The sequence below is a fragment of the Psammomys obesus genome, unplaced genomic scaffold (genome assembly GCF_907164565.1).
Source record: "Psammomys obesus unplaced genomic scaffold, mPsaObe1.curated_primary_1811, whole genome shotgun sequence".
Lineage (NCBI taxonomy): Eukaryota > Metazoa > Chordata > Mammalia > Rodentia > Muridae > Psammomys > Psammomys obesus.
Genome location: NW_026596039.1, coordinates 952,448 through 977,256, shown reverse-complemented (window position 1 = coordinate 977,256; position 24,809 = coordinate 952,448). Strand labels below are relative to the sequence as shown.

At 51.1% G+C, this 24,809-nt stretch overlaps 3 protein-coding genes across 3 annotated transcripts; 1 reads left to right on the top strand and 2 right to left on the bottom strand.

Moving 5' to 3' along the window:
- The first annotated feature begins 338 nt into the window (after window positions 1–338).
- Window positions 339–8,366, top strand: Nrgn (neurogranin). Its single transcript, XM_055622338.1, has 4 exons — window positions 339–559; window positions 6,678–6,904; window positions 7,133–7,150; window positions 7,531–8,366. The coding sequence occupies exons 1-2, from the start codon at window positions 545–547 to the stop codon at window positions 6,897–6,899; spliced, it is 237 nt and encodes a 78-aa protein (XP_055478313.1). The 5' UTR covers window positions 339–544; the 3' UTR covers window positions 6,900–6,904; window positions 7,133–7,150; window positions 7,531–8,366.
- A 249-nt stretch (window positions 8,367–8,615) lies between these two features.
- Window positions 8,616–13,237, bottom strand: Vsig2 (V-set and immunoglobulin domain containing 2). The gene is made up of 7 exons (XM_055622337.1): window positions 13,183–13,237; window positions 12,608–12,765; window positions 12,137–12,344; window positions 11,257–11,415; window positions 10,273–10,392; window positions 10,016–10,160; window positions 8,616–8,834 (listed from the first exon to the last, which is right to left on the bottom strand). Exons 1-7 carry the CDS (start codon window positions 13,235–13,237, stop codon window positions 8,702–8,704), a joined length of 978 nt encoding a protein of 325 aa, XP_055478312.1. The 3' UTR covers window positions 8,616–8,701.
- A 992-nt stretch (window positions 13,238–14,229) lies between these two features.
- Esam (endothelial cell adhesion molecule) lies at window positions 14,230–24,328 on the bottom strand. The gene is made up of 7 exons (XM_055622029.1): window positions 24,128–24,328; window positions 20,774–20,961; window positions 18,106–18,307; window positions 17,761–17,916; window positions 15,729–15,851; window positions 15,320–15,446; window positions 14,230–15,087 (listed from the first exon to the last, which is right to left on the bottom strand). Exons 1-7 carry the CDS (start codon window positions 24,195–24,197, stop codon window positions 14,769–14,771), a joined length of 1,185 nt encoding a protein of 394 aa, XP_055478004.1. The 5' UTR covers window positions 24,198–24,328; the 3' UTR covers window positions 14,230–14,768.
- Window positions 24,329–24,809: the final 481 nt, after the last annotated feature.

Below are 24,809 nucleotides of genomic sequence, written 5' to 3'. Positions count from 1 at the left end.
CTTTTCTTTGCAGAGAGGAGAGATAGAGAGGGAGCAATGTTTGGGATTCTGGATTCTGAAAGTATAGGGAGGTGGGTGGGGTACGTGGGTTTCTATCTATGGACCGCAGGGCGTGATGCGCCCAGATGTGTGTTTGTGCCCTGGATTTGGGGGCCTTGTGCCTACCCCGACGCCTGGGGATTGAATTTGGGAAATGGGGTGTGTAGGAGGAAAGGATGGAAGTGTGTAGGCGGAGGGGTTGGGGCACCAATGAGAGCAAGGCGAAAAGAGCGGAGAGAGGGAGTGGTCCTTGCTCCAGCTCTCCCCGCCCACCCTCCTGAAAGTGTCTCCTGATTGGCTTCGAGGCCGCAGAGCTCAGGTTACATTTGCAAGAGTTGCGGAGCGCGGGAGACCGGACCCAGGAAGAGAGAAGCTGGTTCTGCACTGGTTCCCTGCTGGCCCGGGGCTGCCCGACAGACCCTGAGCTACCCACCACCCAGCATCGTACAGACCCACCCCCATTCTGCGCCAGACTCCACCCCAGCCAAGGACCCCCAACCCCAACATGGACTGCTGCACGGTAAGTCCATACCTGAACTCAGCTTGGTCTGGGTCCAGGGGTGTCCGAGAACCCCTGGAGGATGAGTGAGGGATGAAAGTGGATGTAGAAGACCTACGAGTCATGTGAGGAGAAATTGTGCTGAGATACTGTCTTAGGTGGTGGAAGAAGCCTGCCTAATCTGAGCCAAGCCCTAGAGAAAATCTCCCCAGCTCGCGGGGGCGTCAGAGCACCCATGGGCCAGGCAGTCTAGGTTGGATCGGGAGCTGAGCAGAGCTTTCCCGCAGGGAAGCTGCAGGTTAGACAAGAGGTGGAACTTGCCTCCTTGGAGACACAGGAAACTGTTGCTGGTGGGCAAGTTCCTCGGTGTTCCTTGGCCCCCACACGATTTTCTATCCCATTGCTGCCCATGTCGGGAGTGGCAAGATCTTCACGACCCTCAGACGATCCTCTAAGCCCCTTCTATGGCGAAGGTGGGGAGAAGGTCTTGGTGGTGAGGGGCAGCAAAGAGCCTAGTCAGTGTGGTTCTGGGGAGGAGCTGGCCCGGCCCCCAATGGCTTCTTCTTTAGTGGGTCCTGGATGAGTGACCGTGAGAGGGCCCTGCTGGCGAGGGGAGGAAGTGTCTGTGACAGCGCTCTCACGGAAACTGGATGCTGCAAGTGACGCCAAAGCAGATCGTGTTATGGGCACTTGTGTGAAGGTGCCCAGTACAGGTCCCGGGTCCTGGCTGGCTAAAGGAGTGGCCAGACCTGTATAAAACTTGTTTGCTTATTCTTAGCCCCTATCTGCGGAAAAAGACGACTCCAAACTCCTGGTATGCCCTTTCTGTCAGCCTGGCTAAAGACACCAGAGGGTACTTAATGACAGCAGGGACCCCACCTCTCACCCACAGTATGCAAAATAAATACAAAATAAATACGTTTGTATGGAAGGGAGGGGTAGCCCATTTCTTTACGAGGTGAGACTTCCTGCTGTCTAGGTGCCAAGAAGCAGTGGAAACTCAGGGGCAAGCTATGGTTGAATTTTTAACTCGTGTTAGAATCAGTAACAGCTGCCAGTGTGCCTGCTTAGCTCAGGTAGATGGGCCTTCTACAGCTGTACAGACGGAGGTTTAGAGATGTGATTTGTGTGTTTGTTTGTTTTTCCCAAGAAGGCACTGTTGACAAGTATGGAGCCCTATCTTCCCAAAAGGCTGCCCTCCTATCTCTCTTTGAAGCATACTGATTTTCATTGCTGTAAATGCTAACAGCAGCAAATGTATAGACCAGAAAAAGTATGAAAAAGAAGCGTGCCAGTCACATATGGTCCTGCCCCTTGAAGAAAACTGACAAGGGCTTCTTCCAGAGAAGCTGTTTGTTATTCTCCAGGGAGCAGTTTGTTTGCTTATGTACGTACTTATTTTTGGTGCTGGGTATTGAACTCTGGACCTTGTGCTTGCTAAATATGTACTCTGCTTCTGAGATAAACACCCAGCCCAAGAAGCACTTTTGGGCTGTGAAAAGAGAAATGTAGGTCGTCTTCAGTCTCGATTGAGGAAGAGGTCCTCATCCCCAGCAGCATTTCATTAAGTAAAATAAATAAATAGATGGCAGATTATGAGATATGAGTCAATGGCAGGGGATGGGGTACAGCTGAGCAAGAAAGAAAAGGATGAGAAGGCAAGAAGGATGTGGAAAGGAATCAGGAGACGTAGTGGGAAGACATGAGTGAGTGAATTCTCTAGGAAGTCCGTCTGTCCTGGCTAGTGCTTCTGAATACCCAGGAAGCCACTGGTTCATGGCAGGTAGATAGCTACATAACAGACAACTAATTCGGATAGATAATAGCTGAGGGTGTGGTTGACATGAGTGAAATCAGTGTCCCCTAAGAAGGGCTACCAGAGGTAGTGAATGCCCAGGACCCTGACACAGACTCTTCTGTTTTCATGGCCCAAGTCCACTGGGCCAAAGGGCCAGACAATGTTCAACATCAGTCTCATTCTGTGGTGTTGGAGCAGAAAGAAAGAGGGGAAAGGGGCAAGAAGGGTGGAGGCCTGGGGAAGGGCAGGGCTGCTCCCAGGCACCTTCCTGCCCTATGCTGTAGAGAGAACAGTGTGCCTCTTTTCTTTTACTCTGAGGCTTTCCTCCATGGCCAACCCACCTGATGTTTGGGAAGAATTTAGTCTTGCCTTGCTTGTTTCTTTCCCCCTTGGTAAGCAAGCTTACACAGAAATGAGGGAAAATAAAACAGATCTCTGTTCTTTTTTAAGGGAATGTTTTTAAGGAGCTATTATTCGATGTTCCAGTGGCTGATTGACATAGCAAACATACATTACTTTCCTGCCTTCATTTAACAGGAAGAGGAAAAGAAATCTGTTTTGATACCCCACTCCTTTCTTTTTTGTAGTCTAGTTGACTGCATACCGGCTAACAGCATAGATGTTTTACCCTCATACCTGCCCTGAGGTAGGGGGTAAAAGTACAAATTCTGAAGCAGATCGTATCACTATTTTTTTGCTGCACAACCTGGGGGAGTTATAAATGTCTCTGAGGTTGTTGCTTGACTCTAAAATGGGGATTGCATCGGATAAAATGTCCAAAGTGCTTAGCCCAGCACCTGACATATAACAGGCAGCCGACAGTTCTAAATCTATTTGGATCTGGGGAGCTGAAGGGTACTGTTCACCTGAGCTAAGTTCTGCTTGGCACTGGAAAAAAATGAGAGCCTCACGGGCAAAGTAATGTGCCCATCCATGGCTCCTCCTTTATTGGCAAGTGCATTCTCCCACCCCCAGATGTCCCTAGTTCATTCAGAGCCCCTCTGCAAAGACTGTCATCAGTCGAGGCTTTAGGGGGCAGTTGCCCAGGCACCAAAACCAAGGAGCTCCTCCCGGATTCCTATTCCTTTTGCCTCCAGTTCAGCCTATGGGCAGCATGAGCAGCCTGTCCTAAGGAATCAGCCAGAGGGTCAGAGAACATGCTAGCCTGTTGGGGGTGGCTTTGCCTGTTTTTCCAGGTTTTGATTCTGGAGCATCTGTGGTGATGAGGTCACATCTGAGGGTGACTAGAGAAAAATACTCCTTCGGCACTCAACCCCCCAACCTCCACACAGCCTCTTAACCACTGCCAAGACCAAGGAAAGAGGATCTGGATAGATCTTGGTTTTTTTTGTTTGTTTGTTTGGTTTTTTTTTTTTGTTTTTTTTTTTTTTATGCCGGCTGCCTCCTTTCAAAAAGCCTACTCCCTGAAAATAAACCAAGAAAGACTTGCATTTGAAGAATCAGAAAACCCAAAGGGGTTGATTTGAATTTTATGTAAAGAATAAGATGTCAGAGAGAGCCCTACGGCTAAGAAAGACGAAAACACGGAGGTTTAGGCCCATCCATCTAAGCTCATCCCAGCCTCTTGGCAACTCCTTGAAAATGTGTTTAAATCGATCGAGAAGCATCTTGAGCACAAATTGAGGAACTCTGAGGCCCAGGAAATGAAGACAGCTGGGGAAACATGCTGAGGGGGAGTCGTTTGTAAACTCGGCCTTAGGCTTCTGGAGTAGAAAGTTTTGCTTACAGGCTGGGCATGGTAGTCCACACCTGTAGTCCCAACACACAGGTGACAGAGGCAGGAGAACTATGGGAAGTTCATGACTAGCCTGGACTATACAGCAAGTTCAGTGTCACCCAGAGCTACATGATGAGACCTTGTCTCAAATTTTAAACTATACCCCTAAGGGCAAACCTATCAGAGACAGATGACTCTAAATCCTCACTCACACTCTGCTCATTTCTGACAACAGAGAGCTGATGGCCAAGATGAGGCAGAAGCCAAGCTAGCTCACAATGTGAGATCTTGGCCTGACATGGGGGGGGGGGGGGAGTGAAAGCAGTGAGCATTCTTGGCGGAGAAATAAGGACAAAATCCCAGAAGCCATAGGCAGATCAAGAGAAAATGTCCTTCTGATTTCATAGCAACATCCCTTCCCCAGCGCTTACTGATGCTCCGGTGTTAAGCCTCTCAAATTGATACCATCAACTTCCGAATCCTTTCTTTATTCTTGTTTTGTTTGTAGTGTGTGTGTGTGTGTGTGTGTGTGTGTGTGTGTGTTTGAAAGAGGATATCATGTGGCCCAGGGTGGCCTCAAACTCCTATCTCCCTTCCTCTGGCCCCATAACTCCATCAGACTGAAAATACAGAAGTCTACCACCACATGTGGCCCTAATCCTTTTTACTGTGACCTAGAGCAGGGGGACAGGAACAGAAACTGGATATGAAAATATGTCTGCAACACTCTGTAGGCAATAAGATCATGCGTCCAAGGCTTGCCTGGAGTACACATAGCCTTCTGTCTAGGGGTGTAGCTCAATGGCAGACCATTTGTCTATCATGCACAAGGCCCTAGATTTGATCCCAGCACTCTGGGAAACAGCATGAGTAAGAGTAAATGAAAAAAAAGGGAAGGGAAGAAATACTGGGGAAAAAAGATGGCTTTGATTATATCTTACACATTCCTTGATGAGACTATGTTCTGAGAAATGCGTCATTAGCCAACTTCATAATGGTTCACACATTACGAGGGTATGTTTACAAAACTAAGATGTCTACAGCATCGATAATTGATACAATCACAGAAGACTGCCGCCACATACGTAATGTATCATTCACCGACCCATTGCACGGCACATGACATATTATGACAAACTATGTAAGATTGTGATTGTTGTCATAGGACCACTTTTGGCTTACAGAATTGATCATTTTATGTCACCCTATTGTTCTACAAGGCAATTATAGCCTAGCTGCTGTTTGCTGATCAACTAGATTATGCCAGAAGCTTTCACAATTTACTCTTCTCCAGAACCAGTAGAGGTAAATATTATCATCCTAATTTTTTTTTCAAATGGAAGAGCTAAGACTGGAAAAACTCAGATAACTTTCCAAGACCACACAGTTACAGCTAACCAGGCCGGCTGGTTGCATTTCCTTTCTTAGGCATTAAATTGAATCTAGAACTTGACATACAAGGTTCAACTCTACCAGCTACCAGTAATGTCTGGGAGCCCAGGTAGGTTTTGTTGTTGTTGTTGTTTATTTTGTTTTTGACATTCTTTTTTTTAATATTTATTTATTTATTTAATGTGTAGGAACACTCTGTTCTCATGCACACCAGAAGAGGAAATCAGATTCCTTTAGCAGATGGTTGTGAGCCACCATGTGGTTGCTGGGAATTGAACTCAGGACCTCTAGAAGAGCAGTCAGCGCTCTTAACCTCTGAGCCATCTCTCCAGCCCCCTGTTTTTGACATTCTTAATCATCAGTTTTATCCTGGTAAACTCGAGTAAGAATGAAAGCGTGTCACAGCCTTGTTGCTGAGGAAGAACTAAAACACTTGGGCAACACAGCTCTTGTACCCGGGACGATGTAAGGGCTTAAATGGCAGCTGTTGGCCTAATCCCCTTCTTCTCCTGAGTACACTGAGGGAAAGACCTCTTGCCTTCTGTTTCTTTTTCAGTTATTGTTGTTTTACCTCTTTTGGGTGTTTGAGTCCAACCTGGAAGACAGTAGGAGATAGCAAGCCCAAAGGGACCAGTGTCTGGGCCCCTGGCTGCCTCCGGGAGTGGTAGGCCCATCTTCTCCGGAATTCCAGCCTTGAACTCTGGGGCAGTTCTACTCGGGGGAAAATGGCTCTGTTGAGATATTTGTGTCCACTCTCTGGGGAATCCTGTACACAGAAGGGCCCTGCTCAGGTGGTGGCATCTTCTGGGAGCAAAGAGTGGCCTCTTTCAGGAGCACCTGCTGCCTTTTTTCTGCTCTTTCAGACTCAGTTTTCACCCAAACTCAACTGGACAGCTCCCTGAAACTAAAGGCTAATTTCAATGGGGCTAGCTGACTTTCTTTTTTCCATCCTCCCATGCACTTCTGCCTGTGTCTGCCTGGCTCAGGACTTTCTTGATGGCTGCTGCCTAGGAGGTGCGCCCACCCCACAAGGCTTCCCTCTCTACTCCTCCCACCGCCCTCGAGGTCCTCGCAATCCTACAGGGCACTGTCCCACCCGATCCCGTCGGAGTCTGGACTTTATCACCCACTCCCTCACCCCACTCCCCCCCCAAAAAAAAAAACAAAACAAAACAAAACAAAACAAAAAAACAACCCTGCCCGATTCTCAGGAGAGCGCCTGCTCCAAGCCTGACGACGACATTCTAGACATCCCCCTGGATGATCCGGGAGCCAACGCCGCTGCAGCCAAAATCCAGGCGAGTTTCCGGGGCCACATGGCGAGGAAGAAGATAAAGAGCGGAGAGTGCGGCCGGAAGGGTCCGGGCCCGGGGGGACCGGGCGGAGCTGGGGGCGCCCGGGGAGGCGCAGGCGGCGGCCCCAGCGGAGACTAAGCCAGGTGAGGCTGGCTGGCGCGCATTGCTGAGGCTCTCGTTTTCCAGGCATGTTTGGGAAAAGCTGGGGAAGTCTAAGGCTGGGCTGGGAGTGGAGAAGGACGTGGAGAGAGTCAAGGGTGGGGACTTAGGACCCCGAAACAAGTGGACGGGAGAAGGCCAACGATGCTGACAAGCCAAGAGCTCACCTCTTTCTCCCTCTCTCTCTCTTCTGCCCCCACCTTGGACCGAAGAACTGAACGTGTTAGAAGGTAACCAATACTCCAAAGCGGCAGAGTGTGTAGGGGAGAATGCTGGGTGGGAGAAAAGACCCAGTCCCCGAGTCCTTCTCTCTGCTAGCCCTCAGCCCCTCCCTGCCAAGGAACATGACTTTGCAGGCCCTCTGGTATGTCCAGGCGCCCGCGGCTGCGGCACGGACACACTTGGACCAACACATGCACTCAGTCACCCTCGTTCGACTGCCCAAACTCGGCCAAGGGCCATAAGCACAGGGAGGCTCACTCACGTACCTGCCCTGGAGCTCATTTCAGCTCAGTGAGCCGGGGATGGGGTCTGGGTGGCACTCCCCGAAAGGGAGGGGGAAGAGATGGAGCCGGCAGGGGGCAGATTCTGTGACTTTCTCTCTCCTCAGTTCCAGAGGAGAGATGGATGCCGCGTCCCCTTCGCAGTGACAAGACTTCCCTACTGTGTTTGTGACCCCTCCTTCCCACCGACTAGCCAGCTTCAGGAGTCCTCCCCGCTACCCCGCCGCGTCTCATAGACTCCCTCTCCCAGGCTGGCTTCGTCGCGGCGTAGCCAAGTCCGTGCTCTTTTTAGCTCTCCAGTCTAACGTTGCCCCCTTTCGCCTTTCCTCCTCACCCTCGTTCTAAACCTCATATTCGCAAAATTGTCCTTTTGCTTCACGCCCACCGGTCCCCGCGCCCAGCATGCAGCTCTGCCTCCGCAGCCTCGGTGCGCTTCGCTGCGCGTACTGCAGAGGGCACCCAATGCGTCGCGCAAGTACTCTCAAAAAGAAAGAAAAAAAGCAACCTCCAAATCCTTTCGTTCTGTGGTCAACGAAAGGGGGCGCCCCGCGTCTTTGTGCCCTATCCGCCCCAGCCTAGCCTCAACCCCCTAAATCTGGGGCTAGGAAAGAGGGGAAGAGGGTTTTTATGGTGATGATGCCCCTTGCTCTGATGGGAAGGGAAGTACTATCCCACACCTACCTGTCACCCCTTTTCCTTCCTAAGCGCACCCTGAGAGCAGCCCCTCCCGCTCTCCATTGTTTATGCAAAAGCCTCGGAGCGCCTGGAGGCTCGGCCGGAGGGGTTTTCTGCGGCCCCGCCCCCCGATAGCCCTTCCCCCGTTGGGCTCCTGGGGTTGTGGCTGGAAGGTTTTTAATCTCTGCGTGTGCATGTTACCATACTGGGTTGGAATGTGAACAATAAAGAGGAATGTCCAAGTGTTCAGAGGGTGCAGGGGGGGGGGGGGGGGGCGAGAGGGAGTGGGAAGTGAGGGGAAAGGGGTTTGCAGAAGGCCACTAATGGGCGGCAGAACAAATCTCATTTCATCAAAACAAAACTCACAGGCAGGGTGGGGGTGGGCGTGGGGTAAAAGGGTAGGAAAGACACTTAGGTTGAAACCTTGATCCAGCCGAACTTGCGGCACCATCTCTGGGATTTCAAATTCATTCCTTCCCTTGCTGATAGTATTCTTTGGGACACAGAGAGGAATTCACCACGCGGCGAGAAAGAAGGAGGTACCAGGGTACCTAAAGGCTTTTATTATGAGCATTCCCCCTCACTACCCTCAGGGATCAGAAGTCAGACAACCATAGAGAGTTTGGACTTGGTGGTCGTCACCGTGCTGGCGGGTGGGGACTTCTCCAGGAGGCCTTTGCTATAACTGGCCCGCAGAGAAGCTTGTTCAGAAACCCCAGGGGCGGTGGCATCCTCCCTGAAGGATACAAGCAAAGTCATACAGAGGCGAAAAGCATCCCTTAGGTAACTGGCATCCTCTAACCCAGGACGTTTAAAAATGAAGACATTTAAAATCCTTAGAATCATCTGCAGAACTTTGTTTAAAATGAAGAATCCGGCTCCACCGACACACACGCTGCCTTGGGAGGCATACAAAATGGCTGAGCGTCTAAGCATGTTCCTCTCGGGTTTGCCTAGGTCATCTGAGGCCACATTTTAAGAACTGTCCTGAGAGTTGAGGACATGGCTTGGTGGGTGAAAGGCTTCCTTTTTAAGCATGAAGACCTTAATATACGCCCCACCCCCACCCCAGCATCCTCAGGCCTGTAAGCCCACAGCTGGAAAGGTGGAGACAGGTGGATCTCTGGGGCTCACTTGGCCACTTGGCCAGCTCCAGACCAGTGAAAAATTACTCCAAAAAGTTGGCCTCTGGCTTCCACAAGTACAGCATGAACACACAATATTAATAGCTAAACTGTGTAAAATTAAGGGGGACAACCTTCCTAGAAAGGCCATATGCTTGCACACTTATTTGCACAAACACATGTACATTCCTGCGTGTGTGTGCACACACACACACACAAATAGGAAAAGAGACAGTTAGGTGTGGTGGTGCACACCTTTAATCCTAGTACTTGGGAAGTAGAAACATCAGGATCTCTGTGAGTTGGAGGCCAGCCTAGTCTACACAGAGTTCCAGGCCACTCAAGACTACCTAGTGAGACCCTGTCTAAGGAAAGAGAGAAGTATCACAACAATCCCTATGCCTTGCAACCAAGTGTCAAGTGTATAACAAAGAGCTTTGGCCTTTTGTGTTGGCTCCACCCAAAATAACTAATCTCAGGACAAATGCAACTCCTGGCATCCACCATCCACCTCTCCCCATTACCCTATGTAAGACATATATACCTGAATGCATTAAGTGATATATGTATAGAAAATATATATATATAAAGAACAACAAGAAAAACTTTTTTTTCATGATGAAGAGGAGGATCAGGGCAGCCTGCAAAGTGAGACATCCCCAGGCCAGCCTATGAACCCATCCCTCCTTCCCCTTAAGCGATTTTAATGGTATCAGCTCGAAAGCCAAAGACATCCACGTTGAGCCTGGTCTCTTTCATTCCCCTCTGCACCATTCCCAGCTCTCCTGCTCACCGAAGGTCGCTACCCCCGTACGTCTCCTTGGGCTCCTTTTTCCTCTCTTTCTGGAATCTGATCAGGCAGAATGCGGTGACTGACAGCAGCAGCACGCCCAGGAGCACCCCAATCAGAGTCCCAGCCACTCGGCCTTCCGATGAGTCTAGGGAGACAGGACCGTCAGGGCTGCAGAAGTTTATGCCCACCTTCAGATAGGGTTATGTAGTCTTCCCAAACCCAGACTTTTGGACAGGCCTCTACCCAGCATCCCCTACCAGTCACAGAAAGGATCAGCTCACAGGAGGCACTGCCCATCTGGTTGCTGGCCACACATTGATAGGTGCCGGAGGAGGTCAGGGAGAGATTGGTGAGAATGAGCTGGCCAGACACTTCATCTAGAGAGCGAGAAGGAAGTGTGCTACTGTGCATTCACCTCACAGCCCACACCACCGCCACAAAAGCTTAATGTGGTTAGTCCTCAAAACAATCTACCAAGAAAGGTCCAACCTCATTTGATTGGTCGGAATCCTGGCTCAGAAAGGAGGAATTTGAGAAAACTCAGAGAAGAACCCCAAAGCCACTGAAACTTGTGTGCCCTTGCCTCTCCACACAGCTGCCTTCACAGAGAAGGAGCTACATGCACAGGAAGGTGATGACAGAAGGAGGGGCACTTATTCGATGAGCTCAGGTCCTAGATAGCAGCAAAAGTCTTAATAGCTAAGCATCCATCGTCTAGAATAGCTCTAAGCCGACCCAACCACTTTCTGAACTCCACTTCTGCCTCAGAAGGCAGAGAACACATAGGGAATGATCTAGGGGAGGAGATGTGCTGGATGAAAGGGTTTACTGGGACTGTAGCTACAGAACAGGGCATCTGGAACCAACAAAATGAAGCTAAGGCTTCTAGATATACGACTCCAAAGAAACCCATCAAACATTTGAACCAGTCTAACCTACTGGATAGTTGCCTCTCTAGGAAGTTTGGAAGCAATTTGTAACCCTTAAGAAACCTCCAATAAATAGACAAGTAGGAACTGTCAGCCTGTTTCCTACCCTGTGCTCTCTTCCAGGCTATCAGGGGGACATTTAGCTTGAGAAGTGTTTCCCAAGCACTAGCAGTAAGACAGACGAGAAGGCATCAATACAAGAAAGAAGGAGGAAAAGAGCCGTAGTCACAAATGGATGTGGGATATGGGACTTAGATAGCAGATCTTACATCTCCAATCTTGTCTCTCCCACCCCCCGCCCCACGCTCTCACCTTGAACCATGCTCCCAGGAGGAGGTGTAGGAGAAGATCCGAGACGGACCCAGTTGTACACTGGTTTGGGTGCTCCGTGAGAAGAGCTGCATCTCAGTGCAGCAGAACCTCCCACAGAGGTTTGCCCACTCCGGCTGCATATGGGGTGACTGGGGGGCACTGCAAAAACCACAGAACTTCTGTGATCCTCTAACCCCCAGACCTGTTGAGTTCAACATTTCCTATTTCAATAACTATGCCAAATAGTGGTCCATACGGCGGAAGTGATTTCCACTGCGGGGAATTCTGAGTCATAGAAAGGTCTTTCTCATGCTAAGCCCAAACATGTTGTTAATATAATGCCAAGTCGCTGGTTCCAGTTCTTGCTATCCGGGCCCATAAAGAGAAATTATTTTTTTCTCCACATGAAGGCCCTTACAATATTTGAATACACAGGTCACGCACCACCATCTTAGGCCTTCTCTCTTTTGTATAACCACCCCTGTCTGCTTTTAAAACTTCTTGTTCAGCTTTGAACGGGCTCTGATTTGTGCTGGGGTGGAAGCTCTGAACACAACGTTGTACTCTGTTACAGAGAGGCTTTGTTTCTCTAATGGCCACTTCCCTTCTCCCTTCTCACTGACTTTGGGAGGGACGGAATCCAAATCTGAGCTACCAATGGGAAGTTCCTGAATGATAGTGTTAGTAGAACATGATATGACTCAGCACCCCATATATGGCTCTCCCTGCCCCCTCTTTCCACACTTTGATACTAAGCCACCCAACACAACAGCTGCCCGCACGTTAGGACTGCCTATCAGGACTGAGTGGGTGGAGTTTGGCAGGGTAGAGAACACTTCCAGAGTTGGAGGGTGCCTAGTGCATCCTCGACATGCCTTACCCAGTACAGTAAGGTTGATTATGCCCAACCCATTGGTGTAGAAATCTGGTGGGTTGTTAACATTGCAGAGGTAGGTTCCAGTGTCTGAGGGGCGGAGGTCAGTCAGTCTCAGCGTAGCCACTCCTCCTGTGGGTGGGTTGTGGAGAAGGCTGGCCCGGTCTGCTTTAGAGCCAGTGGGATACAGATGGCCGTTGGTGAAGTAGAGAATCTGAGAAGAAGCCCAAGGTACACATGTCCCCTTTTCAGACTCGTAACAATGGGCAGAACAGTATACTATCACACTACCTCCGATTCAGTGAACTTAAGTTACTGAACTGAGCTACATTTGCATAGGGGAGTTGAGACCCAAGGGAGGGGGAATGCAGGGCCAAACAGACTGAAGGCTCAGACTGCAGGCCCTCTCCCCACCTTCACCCTTGGTGAGCCCTCAGTCCCTGGACAACCCCAGAAGGCACACTGCCCTCCACTCACAGGAACAGATGAAGAGATAGGCTTCCCAGGCTGCACAAAGCTCCACTCCAAGGCAAAGTTGTCGCCCACAGACGTGCTGTAGCTGCAGCTCAGCGTGGCCATCTTGCCCATTGGCATGCTCAGTGGCTCAGTGGGCACAGTCACCTCCACAGCTAGCCCTGGGACTGAGGACCCCAATCCCACAGATCTGAAAAGTGGCTGTTTAGAGGCTTGGCCTCCCTTGCTACAGCACAACCCCCTTCTTCAGGTCAACCCCTTCTCTCCTGAAACTTGAGGTTTCAGGGAGGGAGGAGCCCTCAGCCCAACCCGGCTTTTTCGGGTAAAAGGTCCAAGACTGGGCCAGGTATGAGGATGTATTGCCAGAGAAGGAAACAAGAAAAGGCCCTGCACTGGTAAATCCTGAGACAAGACAGGCCAAAACCATTAGCTTGCCTCCCCGCTCCACTCTCCCAGCCTTCGATGCCCCCTTCCCAGCCTGGCAAAGTGGCTCCTGGCTGCAGGTACTGAGCAGGCCTGAGCAGCCCTGCCCTGCCCCCAGCTTTCCCCTTGGTTCAACCCTCCCAGCCTCTCCTCACCACTCAGGCCCAGACAGGACCAGCAGAGGAAAGCCCCCACCAGGGCCCAAGCCATGGCCATCAGGGTCTCCTGGTCCTGACGTCCTGTCTGTCGGTCTGGAGGGCGTAAGAGCGCTAGGTCTAGGAAAGCCCGAAGGGCAGCCGCCTTTTGTTGGGCAGGAGAGAGACTGGCTATCTCAAAGCAAACAAGGGCAAAGGCAGGCACCCTCAGGTAAGGAAAATGCTCCTCCCTCCCTCAGGCCTGATTCTGGGATACTTCTTCCTCCTCCTACCCCCAATTTCCAAAGCTTTTGGGGCCAAGGGAAGGAGCTGGATTGGTGTGGGCACCCTAAAGACAAGGGTTCAGAACCGGAACTCTGGAAAGGAAGTGTCTTTAGCAGAGGAGAAGCTATTCTGATACCGCCTGGCCAATGATGTCACCTTGGGAGCTGGCAAGCATGCATACTGGGAGCTAAGCTGTCCTGGAGTCTTCAGAGATTCTCTTCCCACCACTTGCTATGGTAAGAGTCTCTCCAGGGAAACTATACCCACTTCTCCATTCCCAGAGACACTGGGGACAGAGAAACTGAGATCTGAAGCCCCCACACTTGGTAGGAAAGAGAAGGGTGGTATTAGGAATCAACCTGCAAGACATCTTATGTCTCTCTTCAATCGACAAAGGGGACTGCTACCCAAGAGGCAGGAAGGTATGTTTGTTAAAGATCCCGTGGCACGGGAAAGGAAATACAAGTTAGGTTCCTCTCCTCCATTCTGCAGGGGAAGAGCAATGGGGTGCATGGAGACCAAAGCCCAGAGCTCCAGAGTTCCAGTAGCAAGTGCCCCATTCATCACCACCTCCTTGCTTTTCAGACTAGGTGAGGGGCTCCTCAGCCTCAGACCCTTGGCACCTTCTCTTTCCATATGACAGTGAATGACCCTTCCATCCTTCTACAGACTCTAGAAGAACTATAAGCCAGTTGTGTAAAGGCTCCCAGATGCACAACCTCATAGCCTCCTACAACTCAACTGCTGAGAGGCCTTAGTTAGCAAAAAGTGATTTGATTACTTGTCCATGCAAATACAATGTATCTTTATTGAAATTTGCAAAATGAAAACAAAACAAAACAAAACACACCAATTTCAAGTTAGTTTTTAAAATGTCTTCCCTATCCCCTGCTCCAGCAAAACCCAGCCAAGCCAGCAGGACAGGTTATATTAATACAGGGAGCTGGAGTGGGCGGCAAAGGACAGCATTAGATAAGGGTGTTGTACAGATCACAGAGCCAGGGGCCTCACTGACTAGCAGTCTCCCCCGGAGCTCTTGGAGGGAGCCAGTCTCAGCAGCATTCTCTGGCTTCATAGAGAGAAGCAGGGAAGAGGTGGGGCCTACCCACCCCCAAACCCCAATCTCAGGTCCATTTCCTTTTTCTCTTTTGTCCTGGATTTGGTCTTACTGAGGCCCCGTATTCCAGCACTAAAAGGAGTTGGGGCAAAGGGCTGAAGGTCTAGAGTGTGGGTATCCTCCCAAGATTCAGTCCTCTGTGCCACAGGCGACCTTGACAGGAAGGTGAGATACCAGACTTAGGTAATGAGTGAGTGCCTGGCCATCACACGAGAGACCCAGCCTGACTCTGTGCAGGCACCATCACAGGTACAGCACCCATGCGGCTCAGAGCAGAAGAAGAAACCCCACCTGGGCTCAGGGATATTGCCTGAGGTGGGGGCCCATCTGTCCTGGGCAGTCTTGGTGAGGACAGGGCCTGGCTAGAGACACTGGGTGTGGGAGTGAACGTGCCAGGTCTTGGAGGAGCCGCCTTGGGTGGCCGCAGAGCTCGTGCTGAAGTGACAGAGGAAAGCGTCCCATTCTTGGAGATTGTGTCTGAGCCTTTGGTCCAAGGCAAAGTCCGGGGAGCAATGGCATCTTCCCTGGTCATCAAATAAGTAACATGTCAGAAGGAGAAAAGGGAGAAGAGTTTCTACATGCCTGTCTTACAATACACACACCGACTCCCTTTCTTTCTGCATTTAAATCCTCCCATAGGAATACTGTTACAGCTACTTCCCACCTTTCCATTAAAAAGTGGTAGAGGCCTGAATCCCCAGATGCCAGAAAAAAGCCAGAAGAGTTCCCGGCTACTCAAAGACCAGGAATACCTACTTGATATCATTGGCCAGCTCCTCCAGGGTCTTGCTCCGGCGTTGGTACAACAGGACCAGTCCAGCCAGCAGCACCAACCCAACGAGAGTGCCCACAATGGCTCCAGCGACCACTGCAGCTTTAGACCCTGAGAAATCCTTATTGTCAGAGAGGGGACACTTATCTCTTTATTATCCACTCCAGTTCTACTACCCCACTCGCACCATAACATTCTCCCTTCTCTGTTAGGATGGGAGTAGAGGGCTGCCAAGTAGGAAATGGCCAGACACTGACCAAACATTTGTCTGTGCCTTCGACCAAGTCCAATTCCCTGTCATGTGTCGATGAGAAGCCCCAGCAGACAGGCTTCTTCTTTCCTGGGAAGCCACCCACTGAGCAGAGTTCTTCACCACACTTACCCCTCACTGACCTGTCATCACTTCCAGGGTCACGTTGCACTGGGCGAATCCCACTCTGTTTTGGGCCTTGCAGACATAGACTCCAGACATGGCAGTGGAAAGGTTGGTGAGCTTCAAGGATCCACGGACAGCATCTTTGGACACAATTTAGCTATCAGTCCAAAGACCAACTTTTCCATTTAAAGCATGTATACCATGCCCTACTTCTGAAATGTCCTCTTTGAGTCCCTGGTAGTCACTGCTTCTCTGTGCCCTCATGAGTAGGAGGAATGTGGCAACACTCTGGGCTCTGCAGATGGGCTAGCTCAATGCCTGTTCCATTTTCCATCACTCAGTGATCCCAACTGCTCTCTGAACAGAAGTGCTACACAGAAAAACCAAAACACCATTTTGGCATTTGTTTCTGAAAGGCTGTGTGAGGGTAGGAGGGGACAGAAAGAACATTTGACTAGAACTAGAAGAGCTGGGATCCCAAATGTCCATGTGACCCTTGTGGGTCCCCACTTCTTCATCTGTAAAATGGGGACAGGTCTCCTTACCTGATGGGGTTGAGAAGAGTGTATAGGCTAACCATGCTGACCCTTTCTGCTGACTCTGTGCTGAAACCTGGCCTGAGCTCAGCTCTGTACTAGCTTAGACTTCCCAGGAAACCTACCCACTGAGCCCTTTTAAATTATGATGTAATCAAGCAGGGCATGGTGGCACATGCCTGTAATCCGAGCACTCAGGGAGGCAGAGGCAGATGGATCTCTGTGAATTCGAGGCCAGCCTGGTCTACAAAGTGAGTCCAGGACAGCCAAGGCTACAGAGAGAATCACTTGCCATGTAAGCCCGGCCTCCTGAATTTAATCCCCCCAAAACACAAACAAAAGTGGAAGGAGAGAACCAACTCCATAAAGTTGTCATCAAGCATAGACCATGATCACACACCTATCATGTACACACACACACTATAATCATCATCATCATCATCATCATCTTGTTTCGAATATATAAGAGTAATACTTTAAAATGTATCTTCAAAAACAATGTCCATGAAGCTGGGTGTAGTTAGAAGCGTACCCCTTTAATCGCAGAACTTTGGGAGTCAGAGGCAGGCAGATCTCTGTGATTATAGGGTCAGTCTGGTCTACATAGTGAGTTCCAGGACAGCCAGAAATACATAATGAGACCTTGTCTCAAACAAAACAAAATTAAAAAACTCCTGCCAGGTGTGGTGGCTTAGGGCTGTAATCCCCACAGAGACAGGCAGATTGATGTGAGTTTGAGGCCAGCTGCTCTACAAAGTGAGTCCAGGACAGCCAAGACTACACAGAGAAACCCTGTCTCAAAAGCCAAAAAGAAAAAAGAAAACAAACAAATAACAATAAGAAAAACCTCCTGTTGTTTTAGACAATCAAAAACCATTGCAAAGCCTCAGATGTAATGATCTTCTGAAGTCAGCTAATGCTTCATATTTAAAATATTCCTGTTGCTGAGTAACTTAGTGGTGTTAGCACTCAAGGGGGTAAGGCAGAAGGATCATTAGTTTGAGGCCAGCCTTAGCTATATAGTAAGACTCTAACTAAAAAAAAAAAAAAAACAATGAAGCCAGGGGGGGGGGGGGGGGGGGGGCATAGGCTTCCTGCCTTTCATGCACAAGGTCCTGAGTTCAATTGCTAGCATCTCTCCCCTCCCTCTCTCCCTCTCTCTCTCTGTCTTACACACACACACACACATATACACCCACACACACAGCCCCCCAAATATTTTTTATAGCTGGTATGTATAACTCATTTTACAAGCAAGAGAAAGGGAGCGGAGTCACAAAGTTCTAGAGTGGCAGGACTGGAACTTGAAGCAGGCAGTTTAGCCCCAGACCTCAGTAACAGTACACAGAGTCTCCGAAGCACTGGGCACAGTACCTATTAGCATAACATCGTTTTCACCCTCTTTCCATGTCTTCTTCTGTAATGTTTGCCCTTATCACCCCATTCTGTGAGGTGCCGCTCATCCTTGCCCATCTTCAGCTACTATCTCAGTGACTTCCAGAAACTCCTTTACCTAAGGCTGGTCCAAAGAAGACCTGGGAGGACGGGGCCAGCTTCTCCCACTGGTATTGCGCTGTAGGCTTACTCCTGGGGGACTTGCAGTTCAAGGTCACATTGGTCCCCACATAAGGTACACCCTGTAAACTACAGGATGGAGGAGCTGGAGGAACTAGAGAAGAGGAGATAGGTTAAAATCCATATGTTAAGGACCCATAGGTTCTCCTTCCCCAGCTTGTTGTATTCCACATTTCATCCCCAGGTCTTATAATCAGCCACTTGAGAGAAAGACCTGCTTGACTTCCCTGTGCTGGGGTGGGGTGGGGGGTGGGGGGTCCAGAGATGTGCCCTTCTTACTCACCCAGCACTTTGAGCTCTATGCTTTTGCTGCTGTGGCCCATACTTGGGCTTTTACCATCTTGCACGTTGATAGAACAGCGGTAGGTCCCAGAGTCCCCCTCTTGAAGGGCCTCCAGCCGCAGGGACACATTCCGCGTGGTGACAGAGTGGACCAGGGAAACTCGAGGTATATTTGACAGAGCTCCATTGATATAGGACAACACCTAGTAGGGACAGGACATCTGTTACGAGTATCCAATGAATCTGTCTGCAACGGGCTCAGCCTGTCTCCCTCCTCCTAAATGGACTTCCACTCCAACTTGGACCCTTCTTATCTGAACCCCCTTTCACCCATCTTCTCACCCACTATTTCACAACTCCAGGCAATTCTCACTTCCCATGTGGACCATCTTTTCCGCTTTTATGGTGGCTTTTAGGGGAGTACCACAGAGGGAGAAGAAAGGGCAATGCAAGAGGAAGTATATATGAAAAAATTTAGATTGTAGATTACAATCTAAGTAAGACCTAACAGTTTTTTTTTTTTTTTAATTAAAAAAGGCAAGGCTAAGAGGATAGCTCGGTCTCTGATATGCGTGTCCTTCAAGCATGAAGATCTGTATTCAATCCCCAGAACCCATGTTTAAAAAACAAACAAAAAAAATTTTTTAGCATGGTGGAGCATTTTTTTTTTTTAACAGCATAGAGCGATTTGTAAACCACTCAAGAACAGAAGCATCTGACATGACTGGGACAGAATTGGGATGGCAAAGTGAACTGATATTCATCATCTAATAGGTTGGAAGAAGCTACATACTCTTCACAGACATCCTCCAAAGAGTTGATACAAGACCATTCATTAACCTAGCACACCAAGTGTGTTGAAGTGGAAATGATGCAACGAAGAAAACAGTTCTATTAGAAAGATCAACGCTTAGCAGGGAAGTGGTAGCACACTTACAGCATGAGCTGTAATCGCAGCACTCGGGAAGGCAGAAGCAAGTGGATCTCTGAGTTTTGGAGGCCAGCCAGGGCTACAAAAATAAATAAAATTAAAAATAAAGAAAAGACCAACACTTTAAAAAAAAGGGTGAAACACTTTCATTTCTTCCCCTTGAACCCTAAAACATCTCACAGGCTTGTCCTAAGAACTGACTTTCCCCCTGACCCCTTCCTAAAAATCCAAAGATTATACTGGCCAGTGTCATTTTACTCCCCCACCCCCAACCAATTTCTAGACACTGATAAGGGACCGTATAGGTGGGGCACTTATGACCCCAAAGCTGGAGAGCCACACACAGGTAGCCTCCGGGGCTTGTTGGCTGCCAGTGTAGCCCAGTGTGAGCTTCGGGGCTGCTAGGATAAGCCCCTGTCTCAAAAAGTGAGAACACCCAAAGGTTAGTGCCAGAAGTACATGAGCATGCAGCCATGTACATGCACCAACATGTACACACATACAAACATGCACATACAAACACACACACACAAATATAAGTGGGGGATTGAACTAGAGTAGAGTTCTTGCCTTGGCCTAGTGTTTGCTGTAATCCCTAGGTTCCATACCCAGCCCCACATCATCCCAGCACTCGGGAGACAGAGGCAAGAGAATTGGAGTTTAACAGCCATAGTAACTATAGGAGACTGTCTCAGACAAAACAGGACAAGGCCAAGTGTGTGCCACATCCCTTTAATCCCAGTACTGGAGGCAGAGGCAGGCAGATCTCCAGAAGCTCAAGGCTAGTCTGGTCTATGCAGTGTATTCCAGGACAGCCAGGGCTACACAGAGAGACCTGTCTCAAAAACAAACAAAACAAGATCAAATTACTTTCTTGAATACATCTTCCAAGACGGTGCAAGGAATCCATAGGAGTGAAGGAATCTGAAAATGGTTTCATTAGCTTCTGCATAAAAGAACCACTGAGTGCCAGTCCCGTGTAGTGGAGGGACAGAGAGGCCAAGTGCTGGAAGGAGGCCCTACTGTCTAGTTCTTACAGAAAGAAAGACTTTAGGGGTTTGAGTTGGCAAGATGGCTCACTGTTGATAAAAGCACTGCCACCAAGCCTGCAGATCTGAGCTCAGTCCCGGAAGTCAAATGAAGATAGAAGGAAAGAACTGACATCTCAAAGTTGTTCTCTGACCTCCGTGCTGGCACCACGGCCCACACAAGCCCACTCATACATAGACATGATGATGAAGATGAGGATGATAAAATTTTGCTTTAAAAAAGAAATAGAGGGTGTGGCCCGGAAGGCGGATGGATCCAGGAAGAGAAGTGACCTGTACGTGACAGTATATCTCAAGCTCAGAAAATGTCAGCAGACAGCACGTTGAGCTTTGAAAACTGGCGGTGCAGGCCATGGTGTGGGGTGATCTTAGCACCCAGGGGGGCAGAGGCAGGCAGGTCTCTGAGTTTTGAGGTCAGCTGGGTATACAGGATGAGACTGAGTCTCCACAAAAAAAAAGCTTGTGTTTTACTCACCCTGTGTTCCTTCTATTCTGAGCCTTACTTCCCCACCTCGGCTCCTTCCCCCACCCCCCTCTACACCTACCTCTGTGCTGTCACGTGTTTTGTGTTGTGGCTTTCACAATGAAAACCATCACTGACACTGTCACCACATTGTCACCCATCCTCATTCCCTGCCAGCTCACCCCTCCAGCCCTAGGTTGTCATTGGCTAAGATTTCCCCCCTCACCTGGGCCAGTTCCTTCCCTTCTTGTTCCAAGAACCAAATCACGATGGGCTCCTCCCAGGGTTGGGATGAAGACTCCTCCCGAGTCATCGTGTACCAGGCAGGAAGCACCACTTCTTGTCCCTCTATGGCCTCTAGTTTGTTGAGGCCGGTGGGGACGTGCAGCTCCAGCTGCGCCAGTGAGGAGGAGGCTGAAAACAGCAAGGAGGTGTGAGCTCGTCCGAGGGCTGGCTCCCTGGTCAGCTGAAGACCCTGCCTCACATCCGTGGCTTCAGGGAGAAACATGTGCCTGGAGGAGTGTTTCTCCTCACTCCGACTCCTTGGGTGTAGAGTGGGGGTGGGGCCCTATTCCTAGGAATTCCTTCTAATCAGAGGTGCAGAGTCTGTGCAGATTCACCGTGAAGAGGGGAGATTCCAGGAGGCAAGGCAGACCCACTTTTGATCCACACCTAACATAACACACTTGTTTCTCCGATCTCCTTGGTGAAAGGCAAGGGAGAATGGAGATGCCAGCCCAGGTCACCCGGCCTCCTCACGCCCGAGGTCTCTACCGGATGGCAGATCCCGGTGGCGGCTGCTCAGTTAGTTACTCATTAACCCCGCCGCTCTTTCTGAACCCGGGGTGGGGAGCGTGGCGCTCCCCAGCTCCCGCCCCAGCTGGTGACGGGAGAATCCCAGGCCTCCGCTTAGTCCCGCTGAGTCAGCCCCCCCGGGAAAACGCACCTCTGAGACCCACTCAAACCCTCAGGAACACTTCGGGGGTCCTGGTTATGCCGCTATGTTGTGGGGGGTGAGGATGGGAGGTGAGGACTATCCTCCCACAAGTACAAAGCTTCCCCGGCGTGCGGTCGGGTAGACAGGGGTGTCCCGTTCGGTTAGGGGGCGCACAGACGGCACTGCGATGCCTAGAGAACAGTTTCTACCCTTCTGTGAGCCGAACGGGCTTGGAGTGCTAAATACAGCCTTTTAGGAAATAACTTTGGTTTGGCGCAGAGCGCAGCCTGGGAACACCGGCGGCTCTGGTCCCGAGCCCCGCTCTTCCCGGATCATAGCACTCTGCGCGCAGTGAAACTGCCGCCTTGGGGAAGGTGAGCGGGGCGGGCGGCGGGAGCTCGGAGGCCGCAGACCGTCTGCGCGGGCAAAGCCAGGGCGGAAGGTCCGGGAGACCCAAGGCCCACCGAGCCAGGATGCGCGCCTCCCCCATCTTTTCCCGACCGCGTCTTAACAGAGGGCCCCTATTCCTTGTCCTTCGTGGCACACCCCCCACCCCCGACATTTCCTGGCGGGTCCCTGAGGTCGGAGCAGGAAACTTGTGCCCGCCGATAAGACTGAAGACAATGAAGCTGGGGCCGCTAGACCGGAGGCGCTGCGTTCGAAAACAACCCCGCCTTGAGAAGCTCCACTTCCCTCCAGGGACTCCGCCTGCAGGTTGTTCCGCTACCGCCAGGCGCACCTGGAGACCCCAGGCGGCGCCACTGTTGTTAAGGCCATTCAGGAGGGGAGAGCGTCTATTCCCAGATGGACTCCCAGCTTCCCTCGCTAAGGGAGCCCTACGTGCCTCTTCCAGGTGCTGCGCTTGTAGTTTGCAAGGTGGGGAGCAGGGGCTCGGGGATGAGATGCGGCGACGAACACACCTGCGTCGAGGCAAGAGCAAGGGGTCCTGAGATTTCCCCGCCCCCTGTTCTGGTGTCAGTAGGAACGGAAGACCCCTAACTGGTCAGACCTTTTGGTGACTAGGTACCTCAAGGAGAAAAATGGCGGGCTGCTGGGTTCCAACGAGGGACTGTGGAGCTGCTCAACAGTAGCATCATTTGGCCCAGTCTGAGACCAGAGTCAGAGAGGAGGCCAAGGGCCTAAGCAGAGCGAATGGTCCCTGCTCCCTAGGGCTCCTATTTTTAGTTCCCCTCTTTCTCTGAGAAACTCCCCTTGTGGGCTTCTCACGCCCCAGGAGCGGTGCTGAGCCGCTGAGAGAGCACATGCAGCAGGAGGGCCTTGTGGCCCTGTGCCTTCCCTAGGAGCAGCAAGCACATTTAACCCTCCAGAGGCAAAGAAGGGCAACCCTTCATGGCATGGTAGGAACCTAGGCTCTGGGTCTTTGATATGACAAACTCAAAGACGAAAGAAAGAAAAAGGAAGAGCCCACGGGTGACTTGCAGAGGGGGTCTGTGAGGCCCAGGCACCAGAGCAGGTTTCTCCTCCCTTGCTTGGCGACCGCCACTGACCCCTCCAACACAGTAAGGGCCACGTTGAGAGAGAATGCAGAAAAGAAACAGAAGCTGAGGTTGAAGATGCAAAAGCGGACGGAGAAGCTGAAGGAGCAGGAAGCTCTCTACCCTTTGGACCTGGCTGGGAAGGGTGGAAGTTCATGAGACCCTCAGCACCACTAACACAGAGACCAGGCTGAAAGAGACTATAGGTAGAAACAAGGAGATCCCCCATCAGCGTCGTCACTGGATTGTACTCTACATTCTTCCCGGTCTCACCTGCTCTGACATCCTCCAGCCTGAGAAAGGAGTTAAAGCAGAGGATTCCAAACCCAGATAGCAAAACAGCCTGGGGGCGGGGTGGGGGTAGCCTAGAACGGACTCCCGTTCCTACAGAATCTCTTCTCTCAGGATGGAGAACTGGGCAGCCCCAGCTCCTGAAGCACTTGCTTCAGGAAGTTTCTTTCCTCTTGGACCCTTTGGCACCCTCTCCCTATTTTCCTTGTTCCTTCGGATCCGGGAAAAGATAAGGATGATCGTAGACCTGAGAGTGTGCTGTGTGACTAGTCTCAGCATTTGACCTCTTCCCGAATTTCCTGTGTCCAAATGACCTCATGGTCAGGCTTCGGGGGCATCTCCTTTGATTTCCAGGGCAGGAAGCCGGAGCGATGAAAGAAAGGAACTTGGGGGATGGGGGGACGACGCTGTGACGTTAAGTACTGGCTTGAAGAACTTGCGTCAAGGCCGAAGACCAGGCATTCCCCCGGGGATCTCACATCAGCTCGAACGTAGGGTTGGGGGCTGGAACTAAGTCCTTAAGCTCTTTAGCCACTGTCTCATCTAGTGCCTCAGCTTATCCGGCTGTGATGAGTGGGGGTGGCGAGCAGACAAGAATAGCTCCCACAACTCAGCCCAGAGGTCTCGCCTGGAGATGCGAGACCCCCTCCCCAACACCCACTCCGCACCAAAGCTGGGAGCCGGTCTAGCCCTAGAAGGGAGAAAATGTAGCACCAACCAGTGATGCCCAGAAGTGGAGGGTGATGAGGACAGACAAGAATGGCAAGCAGAAGTCCCATCAGATCCGCTTCCCGAAGTCCTCGCTGGGATCGGATTTACCTCATCAAAGACCCTCCGGGCCCGGGGTTTGACTCACCGAGGGTACTCAGTCCCAGGAACAAAACCCGCAGCCAGCCGGTCTCGGGGGTTCCAGCCGGGAGACTCATGGCCCTCGGTGGCCCGGAGTACTCAGGACAACTGGGGCACACGGAGCCTACAGGTGCAACGGCTGAGCCGCGGCAACCCGAACGTGCACAGGAACCAGGCTACTGACCAGGGTGGCTCCCGCTCAAGTCTGCGGGTGTGCGGATGGGGAGGTGGGGTGGGACCGGCTGCACAGGGGGCGGGGCGTTCAAAGGGGTGGAGAGGTCACCGTCCTGCCGGGCGCGGCTTGCTGGTGATCCGCAGGGGGGAGGAGAGTTCTCCCGGGGCCGGGATAGCCGGATCCAGCGGCCTCTACCCGGTTATCCTTCAGCTGGGGTCGGCGAAGTTACCCCCCATGAACCAGATCTGCGAGCAAAAAGGAACTACCATCCTGAGTCCTGCAGACCTCCTGCGCAGGTGTCTGGTATGGTGACAAGGAAGAAATGGGGACCGCCCTCAACAGACACTTAAAAGCCCTGTAGCTGAGGCCAGAAACCCGCTCCAAGCCCGGGGTGCCGCGTCCTAGCCTAAGCCTTTTCGGAGGAAGAAGGGGAGCGACGCCGTGTGTGAAGTGCCGGGTCAGGTGGGGATTCGAACTTTCGCCTAGGCCCCTCGCCGCCCGGCTCATGCCCGAG